This window comes from Chenopodium album, chromosome 6, assembly GCF_948465745.1.
Source record: "Chenopodium album chromosome 6, dcCheAlbu1.1, whole genome shotgun sequence".
NCBI classification, from domain to species: domain Eukaryota; kingdom Viridiplantae; phylum Streptophyta; class Magnoliopsida; order Caryophyllales; family Amaranthaceae; genus Chenopodium; species Chenopodium album.
In genome coordinates, this window is record NC_137839.1 from 71,731,569 (window position 1) to 71,754,452 (window position 22,884).

Genomic DNA, 22,884 nt, shown 5'->3' on the forward strand with positions numbered 1-22,884 from the left:
TGACCCCACAAACAAAATAAAAACAGCCAATGGAAGCACGCAAATCTCTCGCTCAATAATTTCCATTTACACTTTGCATTTTTGCAAGCATAGCAACCCCCTCGAAAGCAGGAAGTTAAAGGTAGAGAAAAAGATATGAAAATAGAGAGAATTTTGCAAGAATATTATTGAAAAAAAGAGAAATAATATTGCAAGAATATTGTTGAAAAAAAAAAAAATTCACAACAATGGCGGCATATAGGGCTGATGATGATTATGATTATCTGTTTAAGGTTGTATTAATAGGAGATTCTGGTGTTGGTAAATCCAACCTTCTTTCTCGATTTACTCGAAACGAATTCAGCCTTGAATCCAAGTCCACCATTGGTGTCGAATTCGCTACTCGTAGCATTCGGGTTGATGATAAAATTGTTAAGGCTCAAATTTGGGACACTGCTGGCCAAGAAAGGTAACGTAAACAATTGCTTATTAGTTATTACATTTTTGTTTTATCAAATGCATGTTTTTCTTCTGTTTTATATTGATTTAATAATTTAATTCATTCGTTTGGTGTACATTTAACATGAGTTTTGTTTATTAAGTTTTGTGCATGGTGCCCATGTTTCGAAATGAATTATACCATCGTATCAAAATAATTAAAAAACTAGGAGGGGAAAACAATGTGCAAACACCCAAAGAAGTTGCACAAGACATTTAAGTGGGTGCATGCACATTGTTTACTACAACCTCCGTTTTTTTTAGTTAACACGTTTCTTTAGTCACATTTGCCTATGCACAACTTCAACCATTCGTATCTTTAATTACCGATAAGCAAAAATTATGAAAATTTGATATTTTGATAATGCTACAGATAAATTTTAGGCTTTTGCTGTTCGTTCAACTGCTATGCATATTGAATTGAAGGTTAATTTGCATGTATATTGTCATGATAGATCTTTAAATATCGCATTACTATGGGATTTAGGCATTTAGCTCTTTGTAAAATATTTCGAGGCCAAGAAATTTGGAATCAAGTTTTGTATACAATGTGTAATGTTTTTGGTGCATTGTTGCTATTGTTGTTGACTGCTTGAAATATGTAATGTACTTGTGATTTAATGAGCAAGTGAAGCAAAAACATTTGAGAAATTATGTGGGATAGCATGTCAGTGTGTTTTTGAATGATCTTATAAATTGGACACAATTAGGCTTTTGAAGCTGATTTTATGCTGTGTTGCTCAACTTTTACCTTGACTTGAATTAAGGCCAAAACTGTTTTCTTAGAAAGAAAAGAGGTAGAAAAAAAAAACTGAATTAAGGACAAGCCTCCTCGTCTCCTCGTCTCACAGGCATGATGGCCGAGTTGTGCTGGTGTATAAATAAGCAAGAGCTGCAATGTGCACCATCTTCATGGCATTTTCTCCTCTTCTTTGGTTCTGATGCTTCTACAGTTGCTTCTCTATGGATTTTCGATTGTTTTGTTCTTGGTCGATTATGGTCTGACTTTAGATCTTTTGGCTTCATGAAGGTACCGTGCAATAACGAGTGCATACTATAGAGGAGCTGTTGGTGCATTGGTTGTTTATGGTGTTACTCGCCATGTCACATTTGAAAATGTGCAGAGATGGCTTAAGGAACTCCGCGATCACACAGATTCCAACATCGTGATCATGCTTGTTGGGAACAAGGCTGATTTACGTCACTTGCGTGCTGTCTCTGTAGAAGATGCCAAAGGTTTTGCTGAACGGGAGAACACTTTCTTCATGGAAACATCTGCCCTGGAAGCATTGAACGTCGAGAATGCCTTTACTGAAGTTCTATCCCAGATCTATCATGTTGTGAGCAGGAAGGCACTCGACATTGGAGATGACCCAGCAGCATTGCCTAAGGGACAGAACATAAACATTGGCTCCAAAGATGATGTATCAGCGGTCAAGCAATCCGGATGTTGTTCCAATTAGTCAACAAAGAAAGGGAAAAAAAAAAAAAAAAAAAAAACAGAACAGAAAAGCGCAGATTCAGATATACAGGAAAATTAAAGAGGATAAATAGTTATATTCTGCTGATACACCCTGTTCATATCATTAATGAGGATTTAATTTGATTAGTTACTTTGTATAGTTGTTACAGATATTTCTGATTAGGAATGGACTTGTTCTTCAGCTATTTTGATAGTTTGTTTATGTTTCATTCCTCTTGAAATTCAATTTTGCTGTCTATGAATCTGATTAGTCTGATGCTTACCTTGTTGATAAGTTGATTCAAAATGTATGATGCAATTGTAAGCGACGTCTACTAAGATTAAAGGACAGCACAGCAGTTGGATAAGAATAAAACTCCAACCTCAAAGTACGAAAATGACAACGTCTTGGTCAAAAGGACGGCAGAAAAGTCAGATAAGAGTCAAAATCTAAACCTACAGGTTGGAAAATGACATTTTTCTTTGAAGCCTCAATTGATCTATCTTAATGTTGTATGTCCATGAAAAAGCAGGAAAGAAAAATGTAACTTTCTTGGAGTTTCCACAAAGGTAAAACAATCTCCATCACTAAAACGCAGAGTTCGCAGTTTTAAAATAAACAGCTACAAATCTGCCTATGGAAAAGAGATATTTCCGACTATTTGTACAATCACATACTAGTGAATCAAGCACACAGGGTAAAGCAATAAAAGTCAAGCTCTCGAGTTAAGCAGGAGTTGAAAGGGAGTTTGAAAAGGGTCACTAACATACATACTCCACAGAGCCAATGGTCTGAAGTTCAGCTTCAACATGATACCTCATAATGACACAATGTACATCAATAAAACAACCTGCACCATTATCAGGGCACGTTCTACCTGTAACTGTTTCTCCATCTGCAATAATATAGTATCCAAAATTAGCCAATCCACACTAACATCGGAAAATGCAAACCACAAGAAGCAAGATAGGTCAATAAGCCTAATGCTCTCGACAATAACTAACACAGAAATATGCTCAATCAATACCTAAAAGAGAAAATTTATCCTCGATTAAGCCATCTGAATGAGCTTTTTATCGTTTTGTGGGGTTCTCATTAGAAAAGCATATCATAGAATAACATCAAATGTTCATCACGCACAGAGAATGTTCATACGTTCATTGTCTTCATACAATTTGAAATTATACAAGCAAGACATAAAGCATGCTTTGATTTAATTTACAGTAACAGAAAGGCCAAATAGCATAGCTTGCTACTTTAGGAATTAGGTACTTTCATTTGGTAGAAATCTGTGCTTTAAGTTTGTAGAATATCTCACTACACAAACATCTCAACAGTAATACCTATTCATAAACACCTTCATATGGAAACAAAGCATGTCCCTTCTTTATATCCTCTTGACCTCTTGTTGATAACCTAGCTTAGAGTTTACCTTTACCAAAAAAAGATGTCCCGATTCAGTTAGCAGTTAGCCTTTACCCATGTTTTCTCTAAAAGTTGAGCCCCTGCCCACCCACCCACTCATTTTTTTCTCTCCATATAATCTCCCTCTTAAATCTAATGCTCTAGCTCAATGATAAGATTGATAACCTTAAGCTGGAATACAGTATAAATCTTCTCCCAGGCAGCTTATCAGACAGAGGAGAACGATACTAGTGCGAATTCAAATGCCTCTTCTCTAGACACCATGTTCTGAAATCTTCTCTGGACTCCGGTAACAGTACTAGTGACAAATCAAACACCCTGCTCAATATATGCTACCTTTGATCTGGGACGGAGTAAATTCTTTTCCCAAGCAGCTTAGCATACAGAGGTGAACAATACTAGTGACTTAGTGAGTGGTGACAATTCCAAAACCTCTTTACTAGATATAATAATCAGAAATTACTAAGCAGTGCCAATCACCATGCACAAACTTATATCAAGAAGCCTCGTCCAAAATCTAGGCCATACAGTTTATCACAAACAAATTTTTGCCATGCATGGCACCCCATTACAGATGCTGTACTTAAATTCCAACAGTCTCCTCCATGCTTAGATTATTCTTTTAGGCCAACTCTCCATGCAATATAAACTTCTCACCCACGCCATGAGAGAAGGCATTAAGGAAAATTTCTTCGCATACATTTGGATGTTCCTTCCATCTACTAATGCATTACATCATGTCCAGCATATAAGAGGATAGACAATAAAGTTGTCAATCCAAGTACTGTAGTTTGGTCGCCCATATTCCATATTGGGGAAAATAATTAAATAACAAAAGAAACTCTACATTGACCTTTAGATGAGGTCAAGATATCCTCCAAACTAAACTTGAGCTACCCAAATAGTTTAGGAATATTTTGTCAAAGTAAACACGCTCAACGCAGCAACCAGTAATTAAGTTGAGATCTCGTGTAATGCCTACTCACAACTCAATTCCAACACTTACTAGACAAGGAAAATGGAAAGATCATGAAAGTAAAGCTTTATTGGAAAACCACCACACAACAATCTTCAACATGCTACAGACCCAAATTATTATTTCATCCAAGGTTATACTTTGAGAACACCTCCCTATCCTAGTGCAGTTAAAGGGGTAAGTAGCAGAATAAAGACAAGATCACAAAAAATCATGTCAAAGAAAAGTTTGCACAAGACTACAAAAGCTATACACTATCGAAAGAGGAGAAACAACTATATGTCTGGGTTCCCCTCAAAATTTGGAAAGATAAGCAATCTACAGGATCCGCCACATAATGATCTTCAGGATACTGCAGACCTATATACTTCTCACTTTCTCAGTTCTCACATAAATACCAACACCTTAAGACAATAGGAACCTTCAAAAGCTTGGGGTAGGCTCAGTGTGGTCAGTCAAGTAATCAGCAGAACACAGATGCATAAGATTAGAAGATATTATGAGCTAGAGTCCTAGATAATCTTGCACAATACTTAAACTAACACGGACACTATCGAAAGAGAACTAGCTATATGTTTGGGGTTCCCCTGAAAAGTTGGAAAGTATAGGGAAAAGATGAGAGCATATTTATTTCAATCACTGAGAGCCTCTAACTATCCAGTATTCCAGTCCCTCTCTGCTAACATCTCCCTCCCCGCCCCCTAGGCCCCTAATCAACCTATCCACAAAGCATAATCATCATTACAGCCATAAACATCCCTAAGTTAGGTTACTAAAATAATGATTAAACCATTCCATTATTCTCTTCCCTCCTCTATCATCTGCCTGCACAATCGTCCTTAAACCAAAGATTTGCTCTTTCATCAATACTTTTATCTTAAGCCTGTCTAAATGACAGAAGCAATTTAACCCCAAAAGACCAATGTCATTAAATTACTTACACGAACATACGAGTAGTTACTAACTTACTTTATTAATCCTGAGTCCTGAGTCCTGACCCTTCAATTTACCTCAACTGCCTACACAGGATACTTGACACAAACACTTCATTTTGGACAAAACACATAAAATTGGTTGTATCTGAGTCTTCAGGCTAAATCCAAGTAACTTAATTACACATATACATTGGGCATTTGGGCTCCTTGAATTTTCACATGCCTACTCAAATCAACAATCTCACAACCAAACATAATCATCAAACATTCATATTCACCCCACTAAATCACCAATCTCACAAGCAAACAACACAGCATTCCCATTATACAAGTACATTACACATTAAACATCACACAACTCTACTCAAATCACAATAAATCAAGATGAAAGCTTCCAATGAAAAAAAAAACGCCCCAAATAACATTTTTCAATAGAAATACCCATGAAAACAAAACCCCATTTGACAAATTGAGTAAAACAATAAAATTCATAAACAAAATTGGACCAAGATCAAGTACTAACCCCAGAAAATCATTTTTCTCCTTGATTTTGAGCAGAAGTTGAAGAACCCTCAGATTTTCTATGATCAGATTCTTTAGAAGGAAGAGGGTTACCACCTTTGATGATCCAACCAAGTGCAAAGAAGGCACCACCAGCAAGAATAGCAGTACCCCAAGCATGAGAATACCATCTGCTGTATTGCCTTATAGCAAACCTCCATTGATCTCTCAAAGTTGCAGCATCCGGGTTAACTGACTCGGGTGGGTTGGTAAAATGGATTCTTTGACCCGAATTAGAGCCATTGATGGTGCTGCCATTGTTGTGAGCTTCAATTGAGGGTTTTGTTGACGGTGATTTTGATGTTGATTGTGGGGTTGATGGTTTTGGGTGTTCATGGTGGGTATTCGGGTTATTGGGTTCTGCCATTTTTGTGGGATTTATTCAAGTTTTTAGCTTTGGGAAGGAACTCTTCAAAAATCAATTGTTCAATTGTTGTAAGTTTGCCATCTGTTATGTTTAGTAGAGAATAGAGATGTGCATGAAAATCGATATGTTACCATTTGAAAAGCACTAAAAAACAATGCCTATATAGTCATCCTTCCTCCGTTTCTATTTAGTTTACGCGTTTGATTTAGGTACATATATTAATTATTAAGGAGAGAGGGTGAGAGAGAATAAAAAGAGTAAGTGGGGTAATTTGTAAATACAAGATAAAAAATTTATCCCGAAATGAAACGTGTCAACTAAAAAAAAAAAAATTTCAAAAAAAGAATATGTGACAACTAAAAAGAAACGGAGGTAATATTAGATAAATGTTTAGGTATTCAAAATTATGGGTAAAATATAAAATACCTCATAAGATGGTTTTGTTAGACACTTAAACAAGAAACCAAGTAGAGCTTGGTGGAGTTGGTGGAAAAGTTACCTTTTTAAAGTCATAAGTTCAAACCCCACAGACTGCAAAATGGTTAGGATTAAAGGAATGCTCTTATCTCCCCCTCTACTCTCAAACGATAACGTGTAGAGAGCTAGGTTGGTTAAACTAATTTACTCCTTTAATGTTTATAATATGAGCCTCCGTATTATCGGTAAAATTAGTTTGATCCAAGTGTTGGACAGGTTTTATCGATCCGGTTCAATTTGAATCCATTTGTATCATAATTGATCCGGTCCCTAGATGTTAAGTAAATTATCAAGTTTTTAGTGTTTGATACAATTTTGGACGTGAACAACCGTTCCATGAACTTATAACCTTCTCAATTCATCAATCACCAATCTCACAAACAAACTACATACATACACAAAATTTCCATTACATTATTGCACATTAGACATTACAAAACCCTACTCAATTTACAATGATAGATGTGAATAATCAAGATAAAACTTTTTAGTGCAAACATACTCAAAATTCAATACCCATTTTTCCTAATAAAAACAAAAGTAATAGTACAAAACTCAATTAAGAAACATCAATTTTGTTGTTGATTTTGAGCAGAAGTAGAAGAACCCAAAGATTTTGAATCATTAGAAGGTTTAGATTGAAGAGGGTTAGCACCCTTGATGATCCAACCCAAAGCAAAACAGGCCCCACCCGCAACAAAAACGGAGCTCCAAGCAAGAGATGACCACCTTATGTACCTCTTTACAGAATACTTCCATTGATCCTTCAATGTTGCAGCATCCGGGTTCACCGACTCGCGTGGGTTCGGGTAATGACTCTTTTGACCCGAATTTGAGTGTTTCGGGTCTTGGTGTTGGGTTTTCGGGTTATGGTTCTCTGTCATTTGTTCAGCTTCAATTTGTGAAGGTATACTTATTGCTTCCAAATTTTTGATAAAGATATAAAAGCGGTTGTGCATTTTGTTGTAAGCACATTTGTAACTTGTGAGTTTGCCATCTGTTACTGTTTAACATTGCTTGGTGTGCAAGTAGGATAAGATGCTCATGTTGTAGTACGGTGGTGGTAATCTAGTTGTTCGGTTTGTGTTTGGGTCCGGCAAATACAAGTTTATCTACTAGATAAACGAATATTTGTTAATCTGATGGCATTTCTGTAATTAAATATATTGAAAAAGTATGGTCATTTATTCAGTACTTTTGGTGAGCTGTCCAATTACTGTTTACAACTTGTATTTAGGAAATTACACCTATACCCCTCAATTGGTACATAAAAAGACGCATGTACTCCTTCACTGGTGATTGAAAAGAATATTATACCCCCATATATACAAAAATTAACTAGGCACAACTCGTTTGGGTCAGCTAATGTTTGAGTTCGAGTACGAATTCATTCAAGTTAAGGTCATACTTCCTTTGTTTCTATTTATTTACAACACAATTATGAAGCATGAAATTTTAAAGTCCAGATTATACAATGAAAATGGACAAATTGATCAAATAATTACTCCCTCTGCGTTACTCATGATACCTAACCTTTCTTGTTTTCGGAGTTAAAAATTATATTAACAAATTTGTATGTTTACCTTCAATAATCACCTCCTAAACTGTGTGCCTAAATATTCTGTTGAAAGTACATAAAATTGTCACTTGATAAACAATACAGAGTACGTATATAATTCTCATGATGATAAACTTGAATTTACTCGTATAAAAGTATTAGAGAAATTAAGTTATTTGAAACATGCATATTGCACAATTATGTTTTACATTTGTAATTGTATTTCCATTGAAAAAATTACACAATTGAATGTCCATAATAAAGTTGAGAGGCAACTTTTTTTTTTGGTTTTTTTTTTTTATTTGACAGCTCATGATTTGAAAATCAAAACCTATCAATGTAATTACTTTTTTTTTTGTATGAATCATTTTAATTACTTAAGAAAGTTGAAACTTGAGATTTGAGAAGGCAAAGTTCATTTTTACTTGTACTGTGTTAGGTTTAGACTTTCAGAGTAACTTATTGGAAGAGTAGAGTACTAAGAGTTGTTCTAACTGCTACTCTGTTGAACGTAAAAATTATATTGAAGAAAATTATTATGATTTTCACATTAAAAATCATTATGTTGACCTTAAGATGACAAAGTTTGACTAATAATGTCCAGCCTTGTTTACATTAAAACGAAAGAATGAATCACCTTGATCAATTGAATCAAGGAGACGAATACAAGGTCATTTTCTACACAAACAAATGTATTAATCGTGTCAAATATGGGAAACACGACTACACAACATACAACTACGTACGACTCCAAATACTATTGAAAAAAATTATAACAACTATTTTAAAAAAAAAAAAATCAATAAATGAACGTAATTTGATAGAAAATGAAGCACTTTCGTTTACATATTTCCTCTTCTTAGATGGTCTTTGCTTCATTAAGTTAATTGCCACCACCACCGTCACTAGGTCCTGATGCTAAACGTTCTAGCAAATAAGCCATTTTATTCTTTGTCCATTCAGACAAAGGGTGCTTAGAAAGGTAACTATTACTCGTATTTGTAAAATCTTCTTGTAGCATTCTGGTAGCTTGAACACGAACCTGACACGAAATTGCTATTACTAGCACAAATAAAATGATCAAAACACTACGTCGACCCATAACATTCATTTTGCTTCCTACTTAATTTGTGATCTGACACTAAAATCCTCTTTTAAAATGATGAATTATTAGAAGGTTTAGTTGTGATTTTGTAGTTATTTATGCTTAGAAATGCTTAATATATATAGTTAGCATTCATACTAACTGGAGTTTCCACGAAAGACTTTAGCTTTGACCGTCAAAATGGTAACACATTACATGACAATAACAAAAAAATAAAATTCAATAGGCTGCTATAAAACTGAGTTCAAACTTCAAAGTTTTGAATATTTGTATAAATCAATCGAAAAAAGAGGCAAATTCATTCTTAGAGAAGAATCTAGTTTGGAATTTAGGAAGCATAACGTCATTTTTTATTACTCAAAGAAGAGAAGGTAGAATATATATATTTGACTGTTCTTATACCTAATTTCTTTTTATATTAGAAATAAAAAAATAGAAAAAATAAAAGGCTGATAACCTTAAATCATCGTAAATTAGGAGCAGTGGAAGTAAAATACTCCGTAGCTTCGAGATTTCAAACTTTTACTCTGCTTCAAGAAAAGAAGAAAAAAAAAACCATTTACTGTCTTTGCATTGAATTGGGTGAGCAAACTATAGTACAATTTTTATTTTTATTTTAAAATAAAATAAAATAAAATAAAAAAAATCTTGGAAGCAAACTATAGTACTAATTAAACAGCACAAGAAATAGTACTAGGACTCTAGGAGTAATTTTTTAGCTTAGAGGTTTATTGTAGACCGGTTATTGGGTGGGTCGGGTCAGGGTCAAAGAGGGTCACATTTTATAGGGTCAATATAGGGTCGGGCCAATGCGGGTCGCGGGTCGATAATGAACGGGCCTACAAAATATCAATTAAAATAAATATTGGACAAAGTCATTATTAAATACATATGAATACAAATTAATCTATACAATTATTTTTACATTATGTATTTTCTTTATCAACTAAATTGGAAAAACATGTTGGCCCTATATTGAGTCTACCCAATAAGGGTCATGTCCATTAAAAGCCCTATAAGCTTGACCCTGACCCTATTATCATTGGATTGCCCTGTCCAATAACTACCTCTAGTTTATTGCAAATCAACCACTAAGACATGTAAATTAGCTAATACTCTAGTGAATCTCAATGGGCCGAGTTGTTGTAAAATAAGTGTTTTGAAGACTAAAAATAATAGAATGGACAATGCATTTGTTTGATCAACATAAGATGGTGTGGCGTGATAAATCACAGCCTTTAAAATGAATTCTAGCGCGATTGAAGTGCTCAATTGCATCGCTAGTACGTTCCCCGTTTCCGGCCAATTGGGGTGAGAATGTTAGGAGACGGGGATGGAAAGGTCAACATCTACCCCACCCCATTAACATCCTAGCGTTTGACACAAGGAATAAAGATAAGGAAAATAAGAGTGGTATGAAAATAGGAAATTGACTACTAAAATAGGATTATATATGCATCCCATGTTTATTACTCCACGACTCCATATAATTTAGGAATAGGGAAAATTCACATGAATAATCTTAACTATTGGTGGTCTTTTCATATTAATCTCAACTATGAGTTATCATGGAATAATCCGAACTACAGATGGTGTCTTCAAACTATGATCTGTGTTGACCATTATAGAAGTTATTGAGCCACATGGCATGTTGTGATTAGCTAATAATTTTATCAAATAAAAAAGGGTAACGATATACTCCGTATATAGTTAAGATTTAAATATACTTTCACATGTGAATCTGTGTAAATAATGTTAACCTATTAGGGCTAGCAATTCCTTACTCGACCCGAAGTTACTGAGAGAAACCCGAACCTGACCCAAACTGAACCCGAACAACCCGTATTCGACTCGAATTGACCCAAATTTCATATTTCGTAATAATATCAAGTTTTACACTATTTGTGATAGTTTCTAACTCGAAATCGACCCGAAATCTGACCCAAATCCAACCTACTGACCCGAATTGCCACCCCTATAATCTATCCTCATTATTTCCTTTTTTAGCTTCTTTATATAAGGGCTCTCATTTTCCAATAAAACAAAATAAATCAAAAAAATCAACCTTAATATTCCACCCAAAAAAAAAAAAAAAAAAAAAAAAAGAAAAAAAAAACCAACTTAATGTCAGTGTGGTAAACATACGGCAGAACAAAGTGTGGCGATGCTACGTTGCATGCGGACAGGGGTGTCTTGGTGGTTAATGACGTTGATTGATGCTACTTCATTAGTTTTTAATAAAGAGGATAGCAAATTAGCGGCAACTGGATATGAGAAAACAAGAGAAAATTAAAGAGTGCAATAATGGAGTTAAATAGAGGAGGCTTGGTCAATGTTAGGTGAAACTGTGAAAGGAATAGAAGCACGCCAGAGATTGATGCATGTGGTTGAATGGTATGTGTTATTGATGGCAATTACATAAATGGGGGTTGTTTGTTTGAAGCATCAAAACAAAGGAGAACGGAAGTTCTACAGTGGTCGACATTGGCATTAAGGAGGAGATAGGCAGCAAGGGAGAGAGTGAGGGTGAGTTAGAGAATGGTGTACGCAATTGGTCTGGTGGCGTGTACCAGTGATAGTAGAACTAGACTAGGGGAGTAGAGTGTTATTAAAAAACCACCTTAACCTGCTTAACCTGAGACAAGTCATACCGAATCTGCAAATCATTTTTGCAAGACACCCCCATAGTTCGGATTATAATCCCCTCAATTGAACCATAGGAGATGTAACCCACCCACCCACCTCCCTCTCAAGGTATGAATTCATACCAAGTTCCCAATCAACCTCTATTCAAAAGGTTGATTAAAACATAAACATCCAAACTCAACTGTATCTTCATACCTAATTGACATAAATTTATGCCCAAGTACGCTACTGAGTCCTCATAAACCAAATCTATATACTCGGGAGTAATATGAATTGCACCTCAAATTAGAGCAAATATAACTTACAATGCACAAAATGGTTGCTCAATGTTTATAAAAGTATTAACTTTTCATTTGCTATAAGCAGAATAACATGGTCAACCATCAAGCTAAATTAAAAACAGGGTAAATTATCACAACCAGCACAATTTGGGGAATATTTATGCATAACTTTAAAACAAACAAATTATAGCTATTAAAAGCTGCAAAGATTTGTTCAAGATTGTTCCTCTGCCTTCAGGATTTGCGGGCTTCAACTTTCTTTTGTTCCTTGGCTGTGGCAAATACGTACAGTTAGAGATTCCCAAACACTTGCATAAACACAAGAGATAACAAAATTATTGATTATGTTTAGTCTTTCAAAACTACCAAAGACCTTACCAGCTTTTTCTTCCTCTCTCTTCTTAGCAGCCTCTGCCCTTTGTTCACGAATAAGTTTCAACCTCTCTGCATATGAGAGTAACAAAAAGGGTAAGTGGATGATGCTTTAACTTGGTTAAGCATACTGTGTTAAAGGTCCCAGAGATGATAAAAATAAGAGTATATATATACATATATGACCGGGGTTAGTAACAACAGGGTTAATTTAAACATCCCATTGAACCAAAAACCCTGTGACCTAAGCTACAAATCCTGAATTAACAAGGATACAAAGCTGCAATCCTCTTCAAAATCCTACACCATGCTTAAGTGATTATTACTTAATCATTGTAATCAGTAAATTATGATAATCAAATCTTCACAGCATCATCCATGAAAAACACCTCCCACACTAAATGACATTTCAGTATTTTACGAGTATTAACTTGAGCACAATAACTTGTCAATTATGAAAATCAAGTATTCACTATTCACCACATCATCCACGAGTACACACCTCCCAATTACCTTAACTTCCTCACCTATAATGATATTTTGAGCACAGCACTTTCTATTTTCTACTAAAAAAGTTATTAAAAGACAGCATTCCCTCTGTCACCAAATTAAAAAATTCATTTGTCTACTAGAAGTGGTAATAAGTGTCTCTCTCTCTCACAGACAACACAAACAAAAATAAAGAGAGAGACAAGTTAAAGTAGGACAGTCAAAAAAGCAAAAGATGTCATGAAATCAAAAAAATTACTCCGTACTACGTATAAGTTTTCTGCATCTATGATAAGTGCAAAAAGATCATACAATCAATACAAATATTCAAGCAGCAGAAGTGAGAATATAATCTCAAAACTTACCTAAATCTTTCTTTGCTTGTTCCGTTTTCCCTTGTTCTTGCAGCTTCATGTATCTTTCATGAGACCTCTGTTTTTCCAACTCCTCCCTAAAAAATAGATAATATATACCATGGTCATATTCTGAATAGTGTCGCCATCTTCACTCAAACTACTTAAAAGCATCCATCAGATCCAACCTACTAATCACAGCATTTTTTTTCATTTTTTAGAAAATCCGTTTTTCAGTCCCCTGACATATCTAGGATGGTTGCCACAAAGTGCAATAAACATGCCAAGCTTCATAAAAGATGTGGCAATTTATGTAATCAGGCAAAATACTCGAGCAACTTAGTCTCATTCCTGTATGTGAAACACATAACTAGTAGTCATGCCTACTTCTAACCAATCCAAATCAGCTGACAAATGCACAAGATCCCAACCATGAAATAGTCCTAGGAAAGATGTTTAACATGTTCATAAAACTATGTAACAATATCAATCCAGTTATCTCACCAAGACAATGTTGCAAACAGCAGACCTTTATTGGATAGGGCCATCACACAAGACATACAATGGAATATTTCCAAAAATTATTTTTACCAGATGAAGAGCAAATACAACATTTAATAAACAGCCACAAAAAAATAAAAGCATAACAAAGGCATCAACAAACCTCTCACGTCTTGTAAGTTCAGTTGTTTTGTCAAGCTGTAAAAAAGGAGAAGTAAAAGTAAATTCCTTGTATTAACCACTCAAATAAAACCAGAAGCAGAAAAAAATTGTACTCACATCAATATCTTTTGCCTTTAGGTTCTGTTTCTTCACCACGTTGGGGTTGTCGATCTCAATGATCCCCTGTGTCCCTTTCATCTTTCGCTGAAAAAAGAAACAGAATGATCACGATTAATACAGGATCTAATAGGGAACAGGACACAATCTAGAAGCATAAATATACAAAATCTATGGGAAACTTTATATAAACAGACAAATTAAAATGGACCAAGAAAAAAAAAATAGAAAATAAAAAGGCTTACTTCAGTATCTTCATCAGATTCTTCTTCTGATTCTTCTTCTTCCTCTTCTACCTCTTCTTCCTCTTCTTTTTTCTGATAAAAAGGTCAGTGAAAATGAATCATAGATGCATTGAACCATGATGATTTGCATATACTTACATATTACAGACTATAATATTATATGACAAGTTAGACAGTTACCTGTCTAAAGGTGCGTGGACGAGAAGTTCCACCTACTGCAGTCATTAAAACAAAGCAAAATTATGTAAGACCTTGCTTCCAAGAGAACTAATGTGAAGTGTACATATACATGCACATGAATTCATCTCCAGCTAAACATTCACACACACACACACACACACACACACACACACACAAGGCATCTCCACAGTAAAAAGCAACAAAAATGTGTTCAACAGATGTGCAACCCTATTCAATTCATGAACTACTCAGTGAGCGCTGCACATAAGGCTTGCAAAAAACACAACAGACTAATGGACATAAGACAGTTATTATACACTACCCACTTATCAGAAATAGCTTGCTCAGGATATTTCACCAGAAATTCCAGTAGAAGTTGCTGTAAACACTTCAAACTGTCGGAAGTATTGGCACAATGAATCTTCTAACCTATGACATATAAAGAGGTAGAAAGCATATATTACTTATAACAACCACGGACCACCCAAGTCCCACTCGTGCCATTCATGAAATAGGGCCAAAGGTATTGTCAATTCTATAAACAAACAAATCGATATAACTACTGGCATCCCAATGCCCATGGCTTCCATGTACAGCAGGGTTTGTGAGTAAGATCGATGTACACAACTTAGACCCACAATTCCATATGCACCAAGTTCGAAATCGCATTAACTTCCTTGGTTTAACACTTTAACTCATTACAACCAAAAACTTTACAAGAATCTCAATAACATAATTTCTCAATTGTATAAACAAAACTAACACCAACCGTCAAAATTCGAAGACTCCATCCATTAATTCACATAAAAGACAAAATTACAAAGCAATACGCTTCAATCTTCAACTCCCAAATTTCCCAATTAGACGAAAAAGAAACAAATTACAGGATACGAACAATCAAAACAAATACATCAAAAACAATCAACACAAACAGCAACTAATTTCTACAATTCAATTAAAAAAAACCCAAATATATGTTTGAATGAACCCCAAATTCGCAAACCCTAGATTCAAAAAAGACTAAATTTTTATCATAAAAATTGAATGGAAAACTTACAAATATCTTCGGGAGTTGAAAACTGGCGGCGGCCAGTAGGCTTGCCCTTGAATTTTCCTCTTCCCATGGTTGATGCTGCTGTTGTAGTTTGCTCAAAAACTGCGTAAATTCAAAGGAGAAAGGAATTTGAAGAAAGAGAAAATTGGGTGTGAGAAGAATCAAAAGTTTATATAGAAAAGAGTGAAACTTTAATCAAAAATAATAATTGGGGATTATTGGGAATCCTCTTTATCTTATTTCGTTTTCTCTCTCTAGAAAAGGGTCGATTCGAAAAACCCTAATCTGTACTCCGTATTATCAAACGGAATTTATGCTCACCTCGACAATTTTGATTTTTGAAGTCCACTTTGTTTGTACTTCGTAGTTTTGTAGAGTTGTATCACTCTTGTATGGTTGTTTAAGTTCTAGTGGTGCACAATATCAAGTTGACAAGTATTTTGAATCTTAATCGGATTAGATTTTTATTTGCAATTTTCTATCATCAAGTTACAAATTCTGTTACAAATTCTTAAATGGACCTGGTTCACACTAATTTATTGTGGACCACTAACATTTAGAGAGAGTATGGTTGTTTTATTAATAAAAAAAAAGTTCACTATAATTAAAAAAAGTTCACTATATTAAAATAAAAATCATTTTGGTAATATATAGGCCTAAGTGGTTATTTTTGTAATGAAATATTTTATATATTGATCAATATGAATAATAAAGGTCACTATGTTAAAATTAGGGTAATAGCGTCATATTTCAAGTTCACAATATTATTAAACGTTGTAATAGTTTTAATAAAAGTTACTAGGATAAAAATAAGGTTACTATGTTAAAAATAATGGTCACTATGTTTAATATAAAGTCAGTTGCGTGTGTATAGACCTCGGGTCCACAATAATATTATTGTGGACCAGGTCCACGCAAGTCTTTTTGTCATCAAGTATATTTATTTTTGGTAGTAAAATAAAATCAAGAAAATTTTATATTTGGTAAGTACGTATTAATACAAACATAATGACATCTTTTTTTATCCTATGAATTAGGGTTTATTCTCTTACGTTGAAATTCAGTTCAGTTCAGTTCTGTTCTGCTCAATTCAGCTCAGCTCAGTTCAGTTCAGTTCAGCTCCTAATTTCCTTCTCTTATAAAATATTCATTTCAGCTCAATTCAGTTCAATTCAGTTCAGTTCAGCTGATTTCAGTTAATGAGAACAGACCCTTAGTGTATACTTGTAAATAAGATTAAAGTTTGATCAAATCTAAAAATCATACTCTGTATTATGTTAATTAAACATAACCACTTAGGTCATGTTCTCTTCACTTTATTTTTGCTGAACTGAAATTATTTTTACTGAAACAAAATTATATTTGCTGAACTTAATTATTTTTACTGAACTTAAATTAATTTTACTGAACTGAAATTATTTTTGTTGAATTGAAATTATTTTTACTGATTTTCTATTATAATTAAATATGCACTATATTATGGGATGGAGGAAACATTTGTTGATCTTTAAAGAATGAGTACTGTACTAATATATACTTGTACAATTTTTATAGTAATGAGTGTAATCTTACAATAAAAACTTTATTTTTTTACAACAAAAACTTAATTTTTCTTTAACTGGAATTTCATTTAAAGAAAAAATGAAAAAAAATTCATTTACTACTCCGTATTTCACTAATTTTAAAAACGCTATTAAATATCTTTCTACTAAAATTACTTAGTTTTTTTTTTTTTTTTTTTTTTTTTTTTTTACAACACCAGCCAAATATTATTAAGGAGCAAAAGCCTCCAAATCACCTATTACAGAAATGTTCACTTCTTGAGGATAGTCCTCCAACCAGACCTGCAACTCTATTTCCCTCCCTTTTTACAAAAGAAAAACAAACATTCTCACACAACCTGGCAAGTCTACGAATATCACTAAGAATATGGCCAAACTCCGTAGGCATAATGAGACCTTTCTTAAGATGGTGGAAGAGCTTCAAATTGTCAGATTCAAGTAGGGGTGTTCATAAATCGGTCCGGACCGAAAAAATGGACCGGACCACCCCAGACCGAACCCGGACCGGACCAAACCGAATTAATCGGTCCGGTCTTCGAGTCTTGAAATTCATTTTTCCGGTCTTCGGTCCGGTCCGGTCCAAAACCCTATAAAAACCGGTTTTGGACTGGACCGATTTTTTTATAAAAAATATGTGTGAAACCTTAAATAACGTTTAAAATTATCCTTAATAAGCTTAGAATACTTTAACTTTATAAGTTTTTTTGCACTAAACATACAAAAAAAGACGCAAAAATGACGTTACAATATCGTTTTTCCAATATTTTTTTTGTGTTTTCCTTGACTTTATCAAAAATTAATATTCTTTTTAAAAAAATTCTTAAATCGATCCAAAACGGTCCGGTTCGGGTTTTGGACCGATTCTTTCGGTCCGGTCCGGGTTTGGTCCTAACTTAATCGGTCCGGTCTTCGGTTCTTAAAATTCTAATTTTCGGTCTTCGGTCTTATCCGGGTTGGTCCGGTCTTGGACCGATGAACAGCCCTAGATTCAAGCACAAATCTTCTAAATCCAGCCTCCATGGCAATAATCAATGCAAACCTCATAGTTGTTGCTTCACTTACATCAATTGGAAGGCTTCCCTGTAATTTTGTGCACATAGCAACGAGAACATCACCGGCAGCGTCCCTAGCAACACCCCCAAGTCCCGTACTTGAACCATTAAAAAAGGCCAAATCCGAATTTATCTTCACAGTACCCAGAATAGGAGCTTTCCAGTGAGAATTAAGCTTTTCATGACCTCCGGAAATGCAACCGACCTCCATAGCCTGTTTGAAATCCCCAATTACACTATGATGTACACATTCTATACCACATTTTACCCTCGGTTTATAGCTATTTATGTGTGATTTCTAAGCTCTACGGAGCTATTTCTCGCTAATATCTTCTTCTCTAGTGTGGCTTGGTCTATTTGATTGATTTTACAGGCATATGAAGATTTTCGGATGATTTGGACGCATTTTGGATTGCCACGAGAGCTTAGTAGGATGGAAGAGATTTTTCCCGTGTCCGCCCTGGAGGGCAACATTGCCCTGGCAGCAAGGGCGAAGAAGAAAAGAAGTGGAAAGTTCAGCCTCCGTCCGCCCGGACCGGGCGGCATTGCCCTGGCAGACCGGGCGGCATTGCCCTGGCAGACCGGGCGAACAAGACTTCATGTGAAGAGCCAAGTTGGTTGTCGCGCCCGACCGGGCGGCTTTGCCCGGTCTGACCAGGCGGAGTTTCGCGGAACCTATTTTCAGCATTTTTCGGGTTTCTTATTTTAAGGGATATAAATACCCCTTTGTAAAGCCGATTAAAAACACTTGGTGATTATCTTAGCAGTTTTTAAACACGATTAGAACCCTAATATTCTCTCTAGATCTAGATTACATTCTACTTTCAAGTTTTAATCTTTACTCATCAACAATTGGTACTTTTCTTCATTCAAGCAATTGGTATTCATCTTTAATTCTTCTTTTACTTTTAATTGCTTATTAATCATGTTTTCTTCATTGAATATTGCTTTTGCTTTCGTTAATATGTGTGAGCAGTTTCTTTATTCCAAGATCTAGCGGAACCCGGATATGATTAATGCATGATTTAATTCTTTAAATTCTCTAATAATAATTGTAATTGATTTGCTTAATTGATTATGCTTATGCCAATACTAGATTAGGGATAATTGGTATTGTTATTAATCCTTTGTTTTAATCGCAACGGGAGTTGGGTTTTGACGGATTTGAATAAATCAATTAAGGGTTTGAAGTTCATCACGGGAATAGTTGAATGGATGATTAGGAAGTTAGAGTAATGTGCTTAAGGTCTCTAATTTACATGATTCCACGGAAGTAGGCTTGATTGTGATTAGAGAAGCCATTGATAACTCGGGAGAGACCATTGGTATTATTCATGGATTACTTTTCCTCATTAATCAATTGAATTGTATGTTAGGGGTAGAACGACTATTGCATTAATTGTATTCGTGGTGATGCTTGATCTTGGATGTTTTTAGCATTGTTTTATCATATTATTTAGTTTAATCGCCTTAATTAGTTCTTTAGTTATTGATTGTCATTTGTTTGATTTGGTTACTTGCTTAGTATTTGCTTGAGTCTATTTAATTAGTTGAACCATAGTCTCTTGGGATCCGACCCTTGCTTGCCCGTCTACATAGTAGTGGTCTAGTTAGGTTTATTTTTGTTAGGTACGCGACACGCCTATCAAGCATATATTTTGACTACTTGCCTTCAAAACAACCTCCCTAATTTCTCTTCTTTTCCCTTCAAAGACCCACTGGTTTCGACGCATGCAGCCATATTCCCCACACCAAACTTCAGAATAAATCACTCCATTCTAACATATTCAATCTGTTCTTAAGCGACATACACCACTCACTTGGCAAGTTTCCCTCTACACTATCAGAAACAAGCCGAAGAGGTGAGTAATACCAGATCATTTTAGCTTCTGAACATTGGGCGATACAATGTAGAGCCGTCTCCTCACCTTCCCCACACAAAGGACATGTAGCATCCTCAACAAGACCCCTGGCTTTTAGCTTACTTCTCACAGCAATGCTATCTCTCACAAATCTCCACAAGAAGGTTTTTGATTTTTGGGGGCAGTCTCGAGTTCCAAATAAGCATCTAATCGAAACAAAACCCTCCAGTTGAAGGTCTAGCTTTATCACGATCCTGCTCATCTAAAAGTAAGTTATAAGCACTTTTAACACTTTACTTGCCATCTTTTGAGAAATGCCAACACCATTCATCACTACCCCCAAAAACTGGAATTGAAAGAGAAGTAGTACTCTCAATTTCTCTGCCAGAAAAAATTCTATCAAGCTCAGCATAGCACCAAGAACCATCCACCCACAAATCCTTGACAAAATTTGGAGCATCAGGACCCTCTGCATTGTGTGAATAAATTCTGAAATCTTGAAGACGTGGGACCCAAGGATCAGTCCAGATATTAATTGTTGACCCATCCCCAATAATCTTTCTCCCACCCTTGACCACAACCTCTTTCGCACTCAGAATGGAACGCCAAGTGAAGCTCATATTAGGCACGGCCTTAGCTTCTAGAAATGGCGTCGAAGGGAAATATTTATTCTTAAGAACTCTAGTCATCAAAGACTCTTCATTTGTTATAATACGCCAAGCTTGTTTTGCCAATAAGGCTTTGTTAAAAAGTCTCATATTTCTAAAGCCAAGACCACCTTTTTTCTTCGAGCCATACAATTTCTCCCATGCCACCCAACACAATTTCCTTTCCTCCCCCTTTTGACCCCAAAAAAAATTCCTGCACATTTTTTCAATAGTATCCAAGATACTTGCCGGTAAATTGAAACATTGCATAGCATAAGTAGGAATGACTTGAGCAACCGACTTGATGAGAATCTTCCTTCCGGCTTGAGACAAATAATTTCCTTTCCACCCCTTAATTTTTTTCCAGACTCTATCCTGAATAGATTGAAAAACCTGTTTTTTAGAGCTACCAAGGTAAGTCGGCAACCCCAAATACTTGTCATGTCCATCGACAGCCTTAAAAGTTAGCTTCATCTGAAGCATGTATTTCCGTTCTTGCTCAACATTTCGGCTAAATGACACTTCTGATTTTTCCAAAATAATGAAAATGTCATTGATGATAGTGGAAAACATGTGGATTGTCAAATGTGTTGTTATAATGCCTAATTATTTGTTTTCATGTTAGACTCATTTCTGATTTATTACTTCGTATATAACTATGTTCACAAACCTTCTTCAATAAAAGCTATATATATCAATTTATTGTCGCCCTCAAAGGAACACTTAGTATTAATTTAAACTAGCTTTTTGGCCCGTTCAATGTACGGGTTATTACTTGGGTTAATTATTTTCATATGTAGGAAGATTGTTTCATTTCTAAATTTAAAAGAAAAAAAGAGAGAGGGTAGAACCGTGAAAGAAGATGAATGAATTTAGTTAGATATATATGCGTGACGATTGTGGGATATAAAATGACATATTATTTTAAATTATATTTAAAGTCTAGGAGATGAAAAGACATTTTTTATTATAATTTATATGTTTATGTAATGTGTATTAATTAAAACATTATTTTATTATGGTGGAAATGAAACACTTCATTTTCTTACTTGAATTTGCAAGTTGTATAATGCATAAATTCTTAAACATAAATATTAAGGGAGATAACATGTGGCATATGGGGTGATGAGTGACTTGTAAATTGTGATGTCATGTATCATATGAAAAATTTGTGGTTTGTATTTTTAAATACTAAGTATATAGATATAGATATAGAAGTATAGATATAGATATAGATATAGAAGTATAGATATAGATATAGATATAGAAGTATAGATATAGATATAGATATAGATTTCTCTCTCTTAAAAAAATCCTCTACCGTCTTTCTTCCCCCTTATTAACTAAAGCCCATGAGAGGCAAACCCTATGTGAGCTCAACGGTTTATAGGCGTTTTCAAGTTCAATTTTCAGTGAGCCTTTGACAAGTAATTAAAATTATTGTTCATTTAACTTATTAATTAATCAATATCATGTTTGCAAAGAAGACGAATGGAAGGTTTTGTGTTGTTTTACTCATCACCAAAAGATACGTAGGATTTATCATTGCAGTTTTTCAGATTCGTCGACAAGATTTAATTGTGTTGGGCTTACTCTACTGCCTCTATTAAGGTCTCGCCGCGAAAAAATTAAGGAGATTACGAAAAAAATCTGAAAAAGGTAGAATTGAGATTTCATAAACCTCTTGTGATTGGCCACAATTCTTTACTTTGTGTTTTTCTTTGGTGATTGACCACAAAAGAGCTATTATTGAGCTGAGCTGAGCCAAGCCAGAATACGGGTAGGCACGTACTTGGCTCTGAACTGAAGTGTGATGTCATATGGGGCCCACAAACTACCTTCTTACCTTATTTCCCTCCTTTTCTTTTTTTTTTTCTCTCTTGATTTCTCATTCCCCGATATTGTAATTCTCTCAAAATTGGGGAAAAACTTCATATTAAATTACATTTTATGTTAATTATTTCACGAATTGAAGTTTTTCCTTAAGTTTGAGAGGAGAACGATACATGGGAATGAG

At 34.8% G+C, this 22,884-nt stretch overlaps 2 protein-coding genes and 1 pseudogene across 3 annotated transcripts; 1 reads left to right on the plus strand and 2 right to left on the minus strand.

The window, feature by feature from the left end:
* Nucleotides 1–227: 227 nt before the first annotated feature.
* On the plus strand, nt 228–1,940 carry LOC145637187 (ras-related protein RABA1f pseudogene; annotated as a pseudogene).
* Nucleotides 1,941–2,477: 537 nt separating this feature from the next.
* LOC145636233 (uncharacterized) lies at nt 2,478–6,281 on the minus strand. Its single transcript, XM_081687732.1, has 2 exons — nt 5,800–6,281; nt 2,478–2,835 (listed from the first exon to the last, which is right to left on the minus strand). The coding sequence occupies exon 1, from the start codon at nt 6,202–6,204 to the stop codon at nt 5,809–5,811; it is 396 nt and encodes a 131-aa protein (XP_081543858.1). The 5' UTR covers nt 6,205–6,281; the 3' UTR covers nt 2,478–2,835; nt 5,800–5,808.
* Nucleotides 6,282–12,319: 6,038 nt separating this feature from the next.
* LOC145636234 (uncharacterized) lies at nt 12,320–16,174 on the minus strand. 2 transcript variants are annotated; one of them, XM_081687735.1, is made up of 9 exons: nt 16,066–16,174; nt 15,748–15,846; nt 14,691–14,725; nt 14,511–14,582; nt 14,266–14,352; nt 14,150–14,184; nt 13,498–13,583; nt 12,650–12,715; nt 12,320–12,543 (listed from the first exon to the last, which is right to left on the minus strand). In XM_081687735.1, the coding sequence occupies exons 2-9, from the start codon at nt 15,812–15,814 to the stop codon at nt 12,506–12,508; spliced, it is 486 nt and encodes a 161-aa protein (XP_081543861.1). In that variant the 5' UTR covers nt 15,815–15,846; nt 16,066–16,174; the 3' UTR covers nt 12,320–12,505. The 2 variants fall into 2 exon arrangements, with proteins under 2 accessions (XP_081543861.1, XP_081543859.1); XM_081687733.1 differs by lacking the exon at nt 16,066–16,174 and having other exon boundaries at nt 15,748–16,059.
* Nucleotides 16,175–22,884: the final 6,710 nt, after the last annotated feature.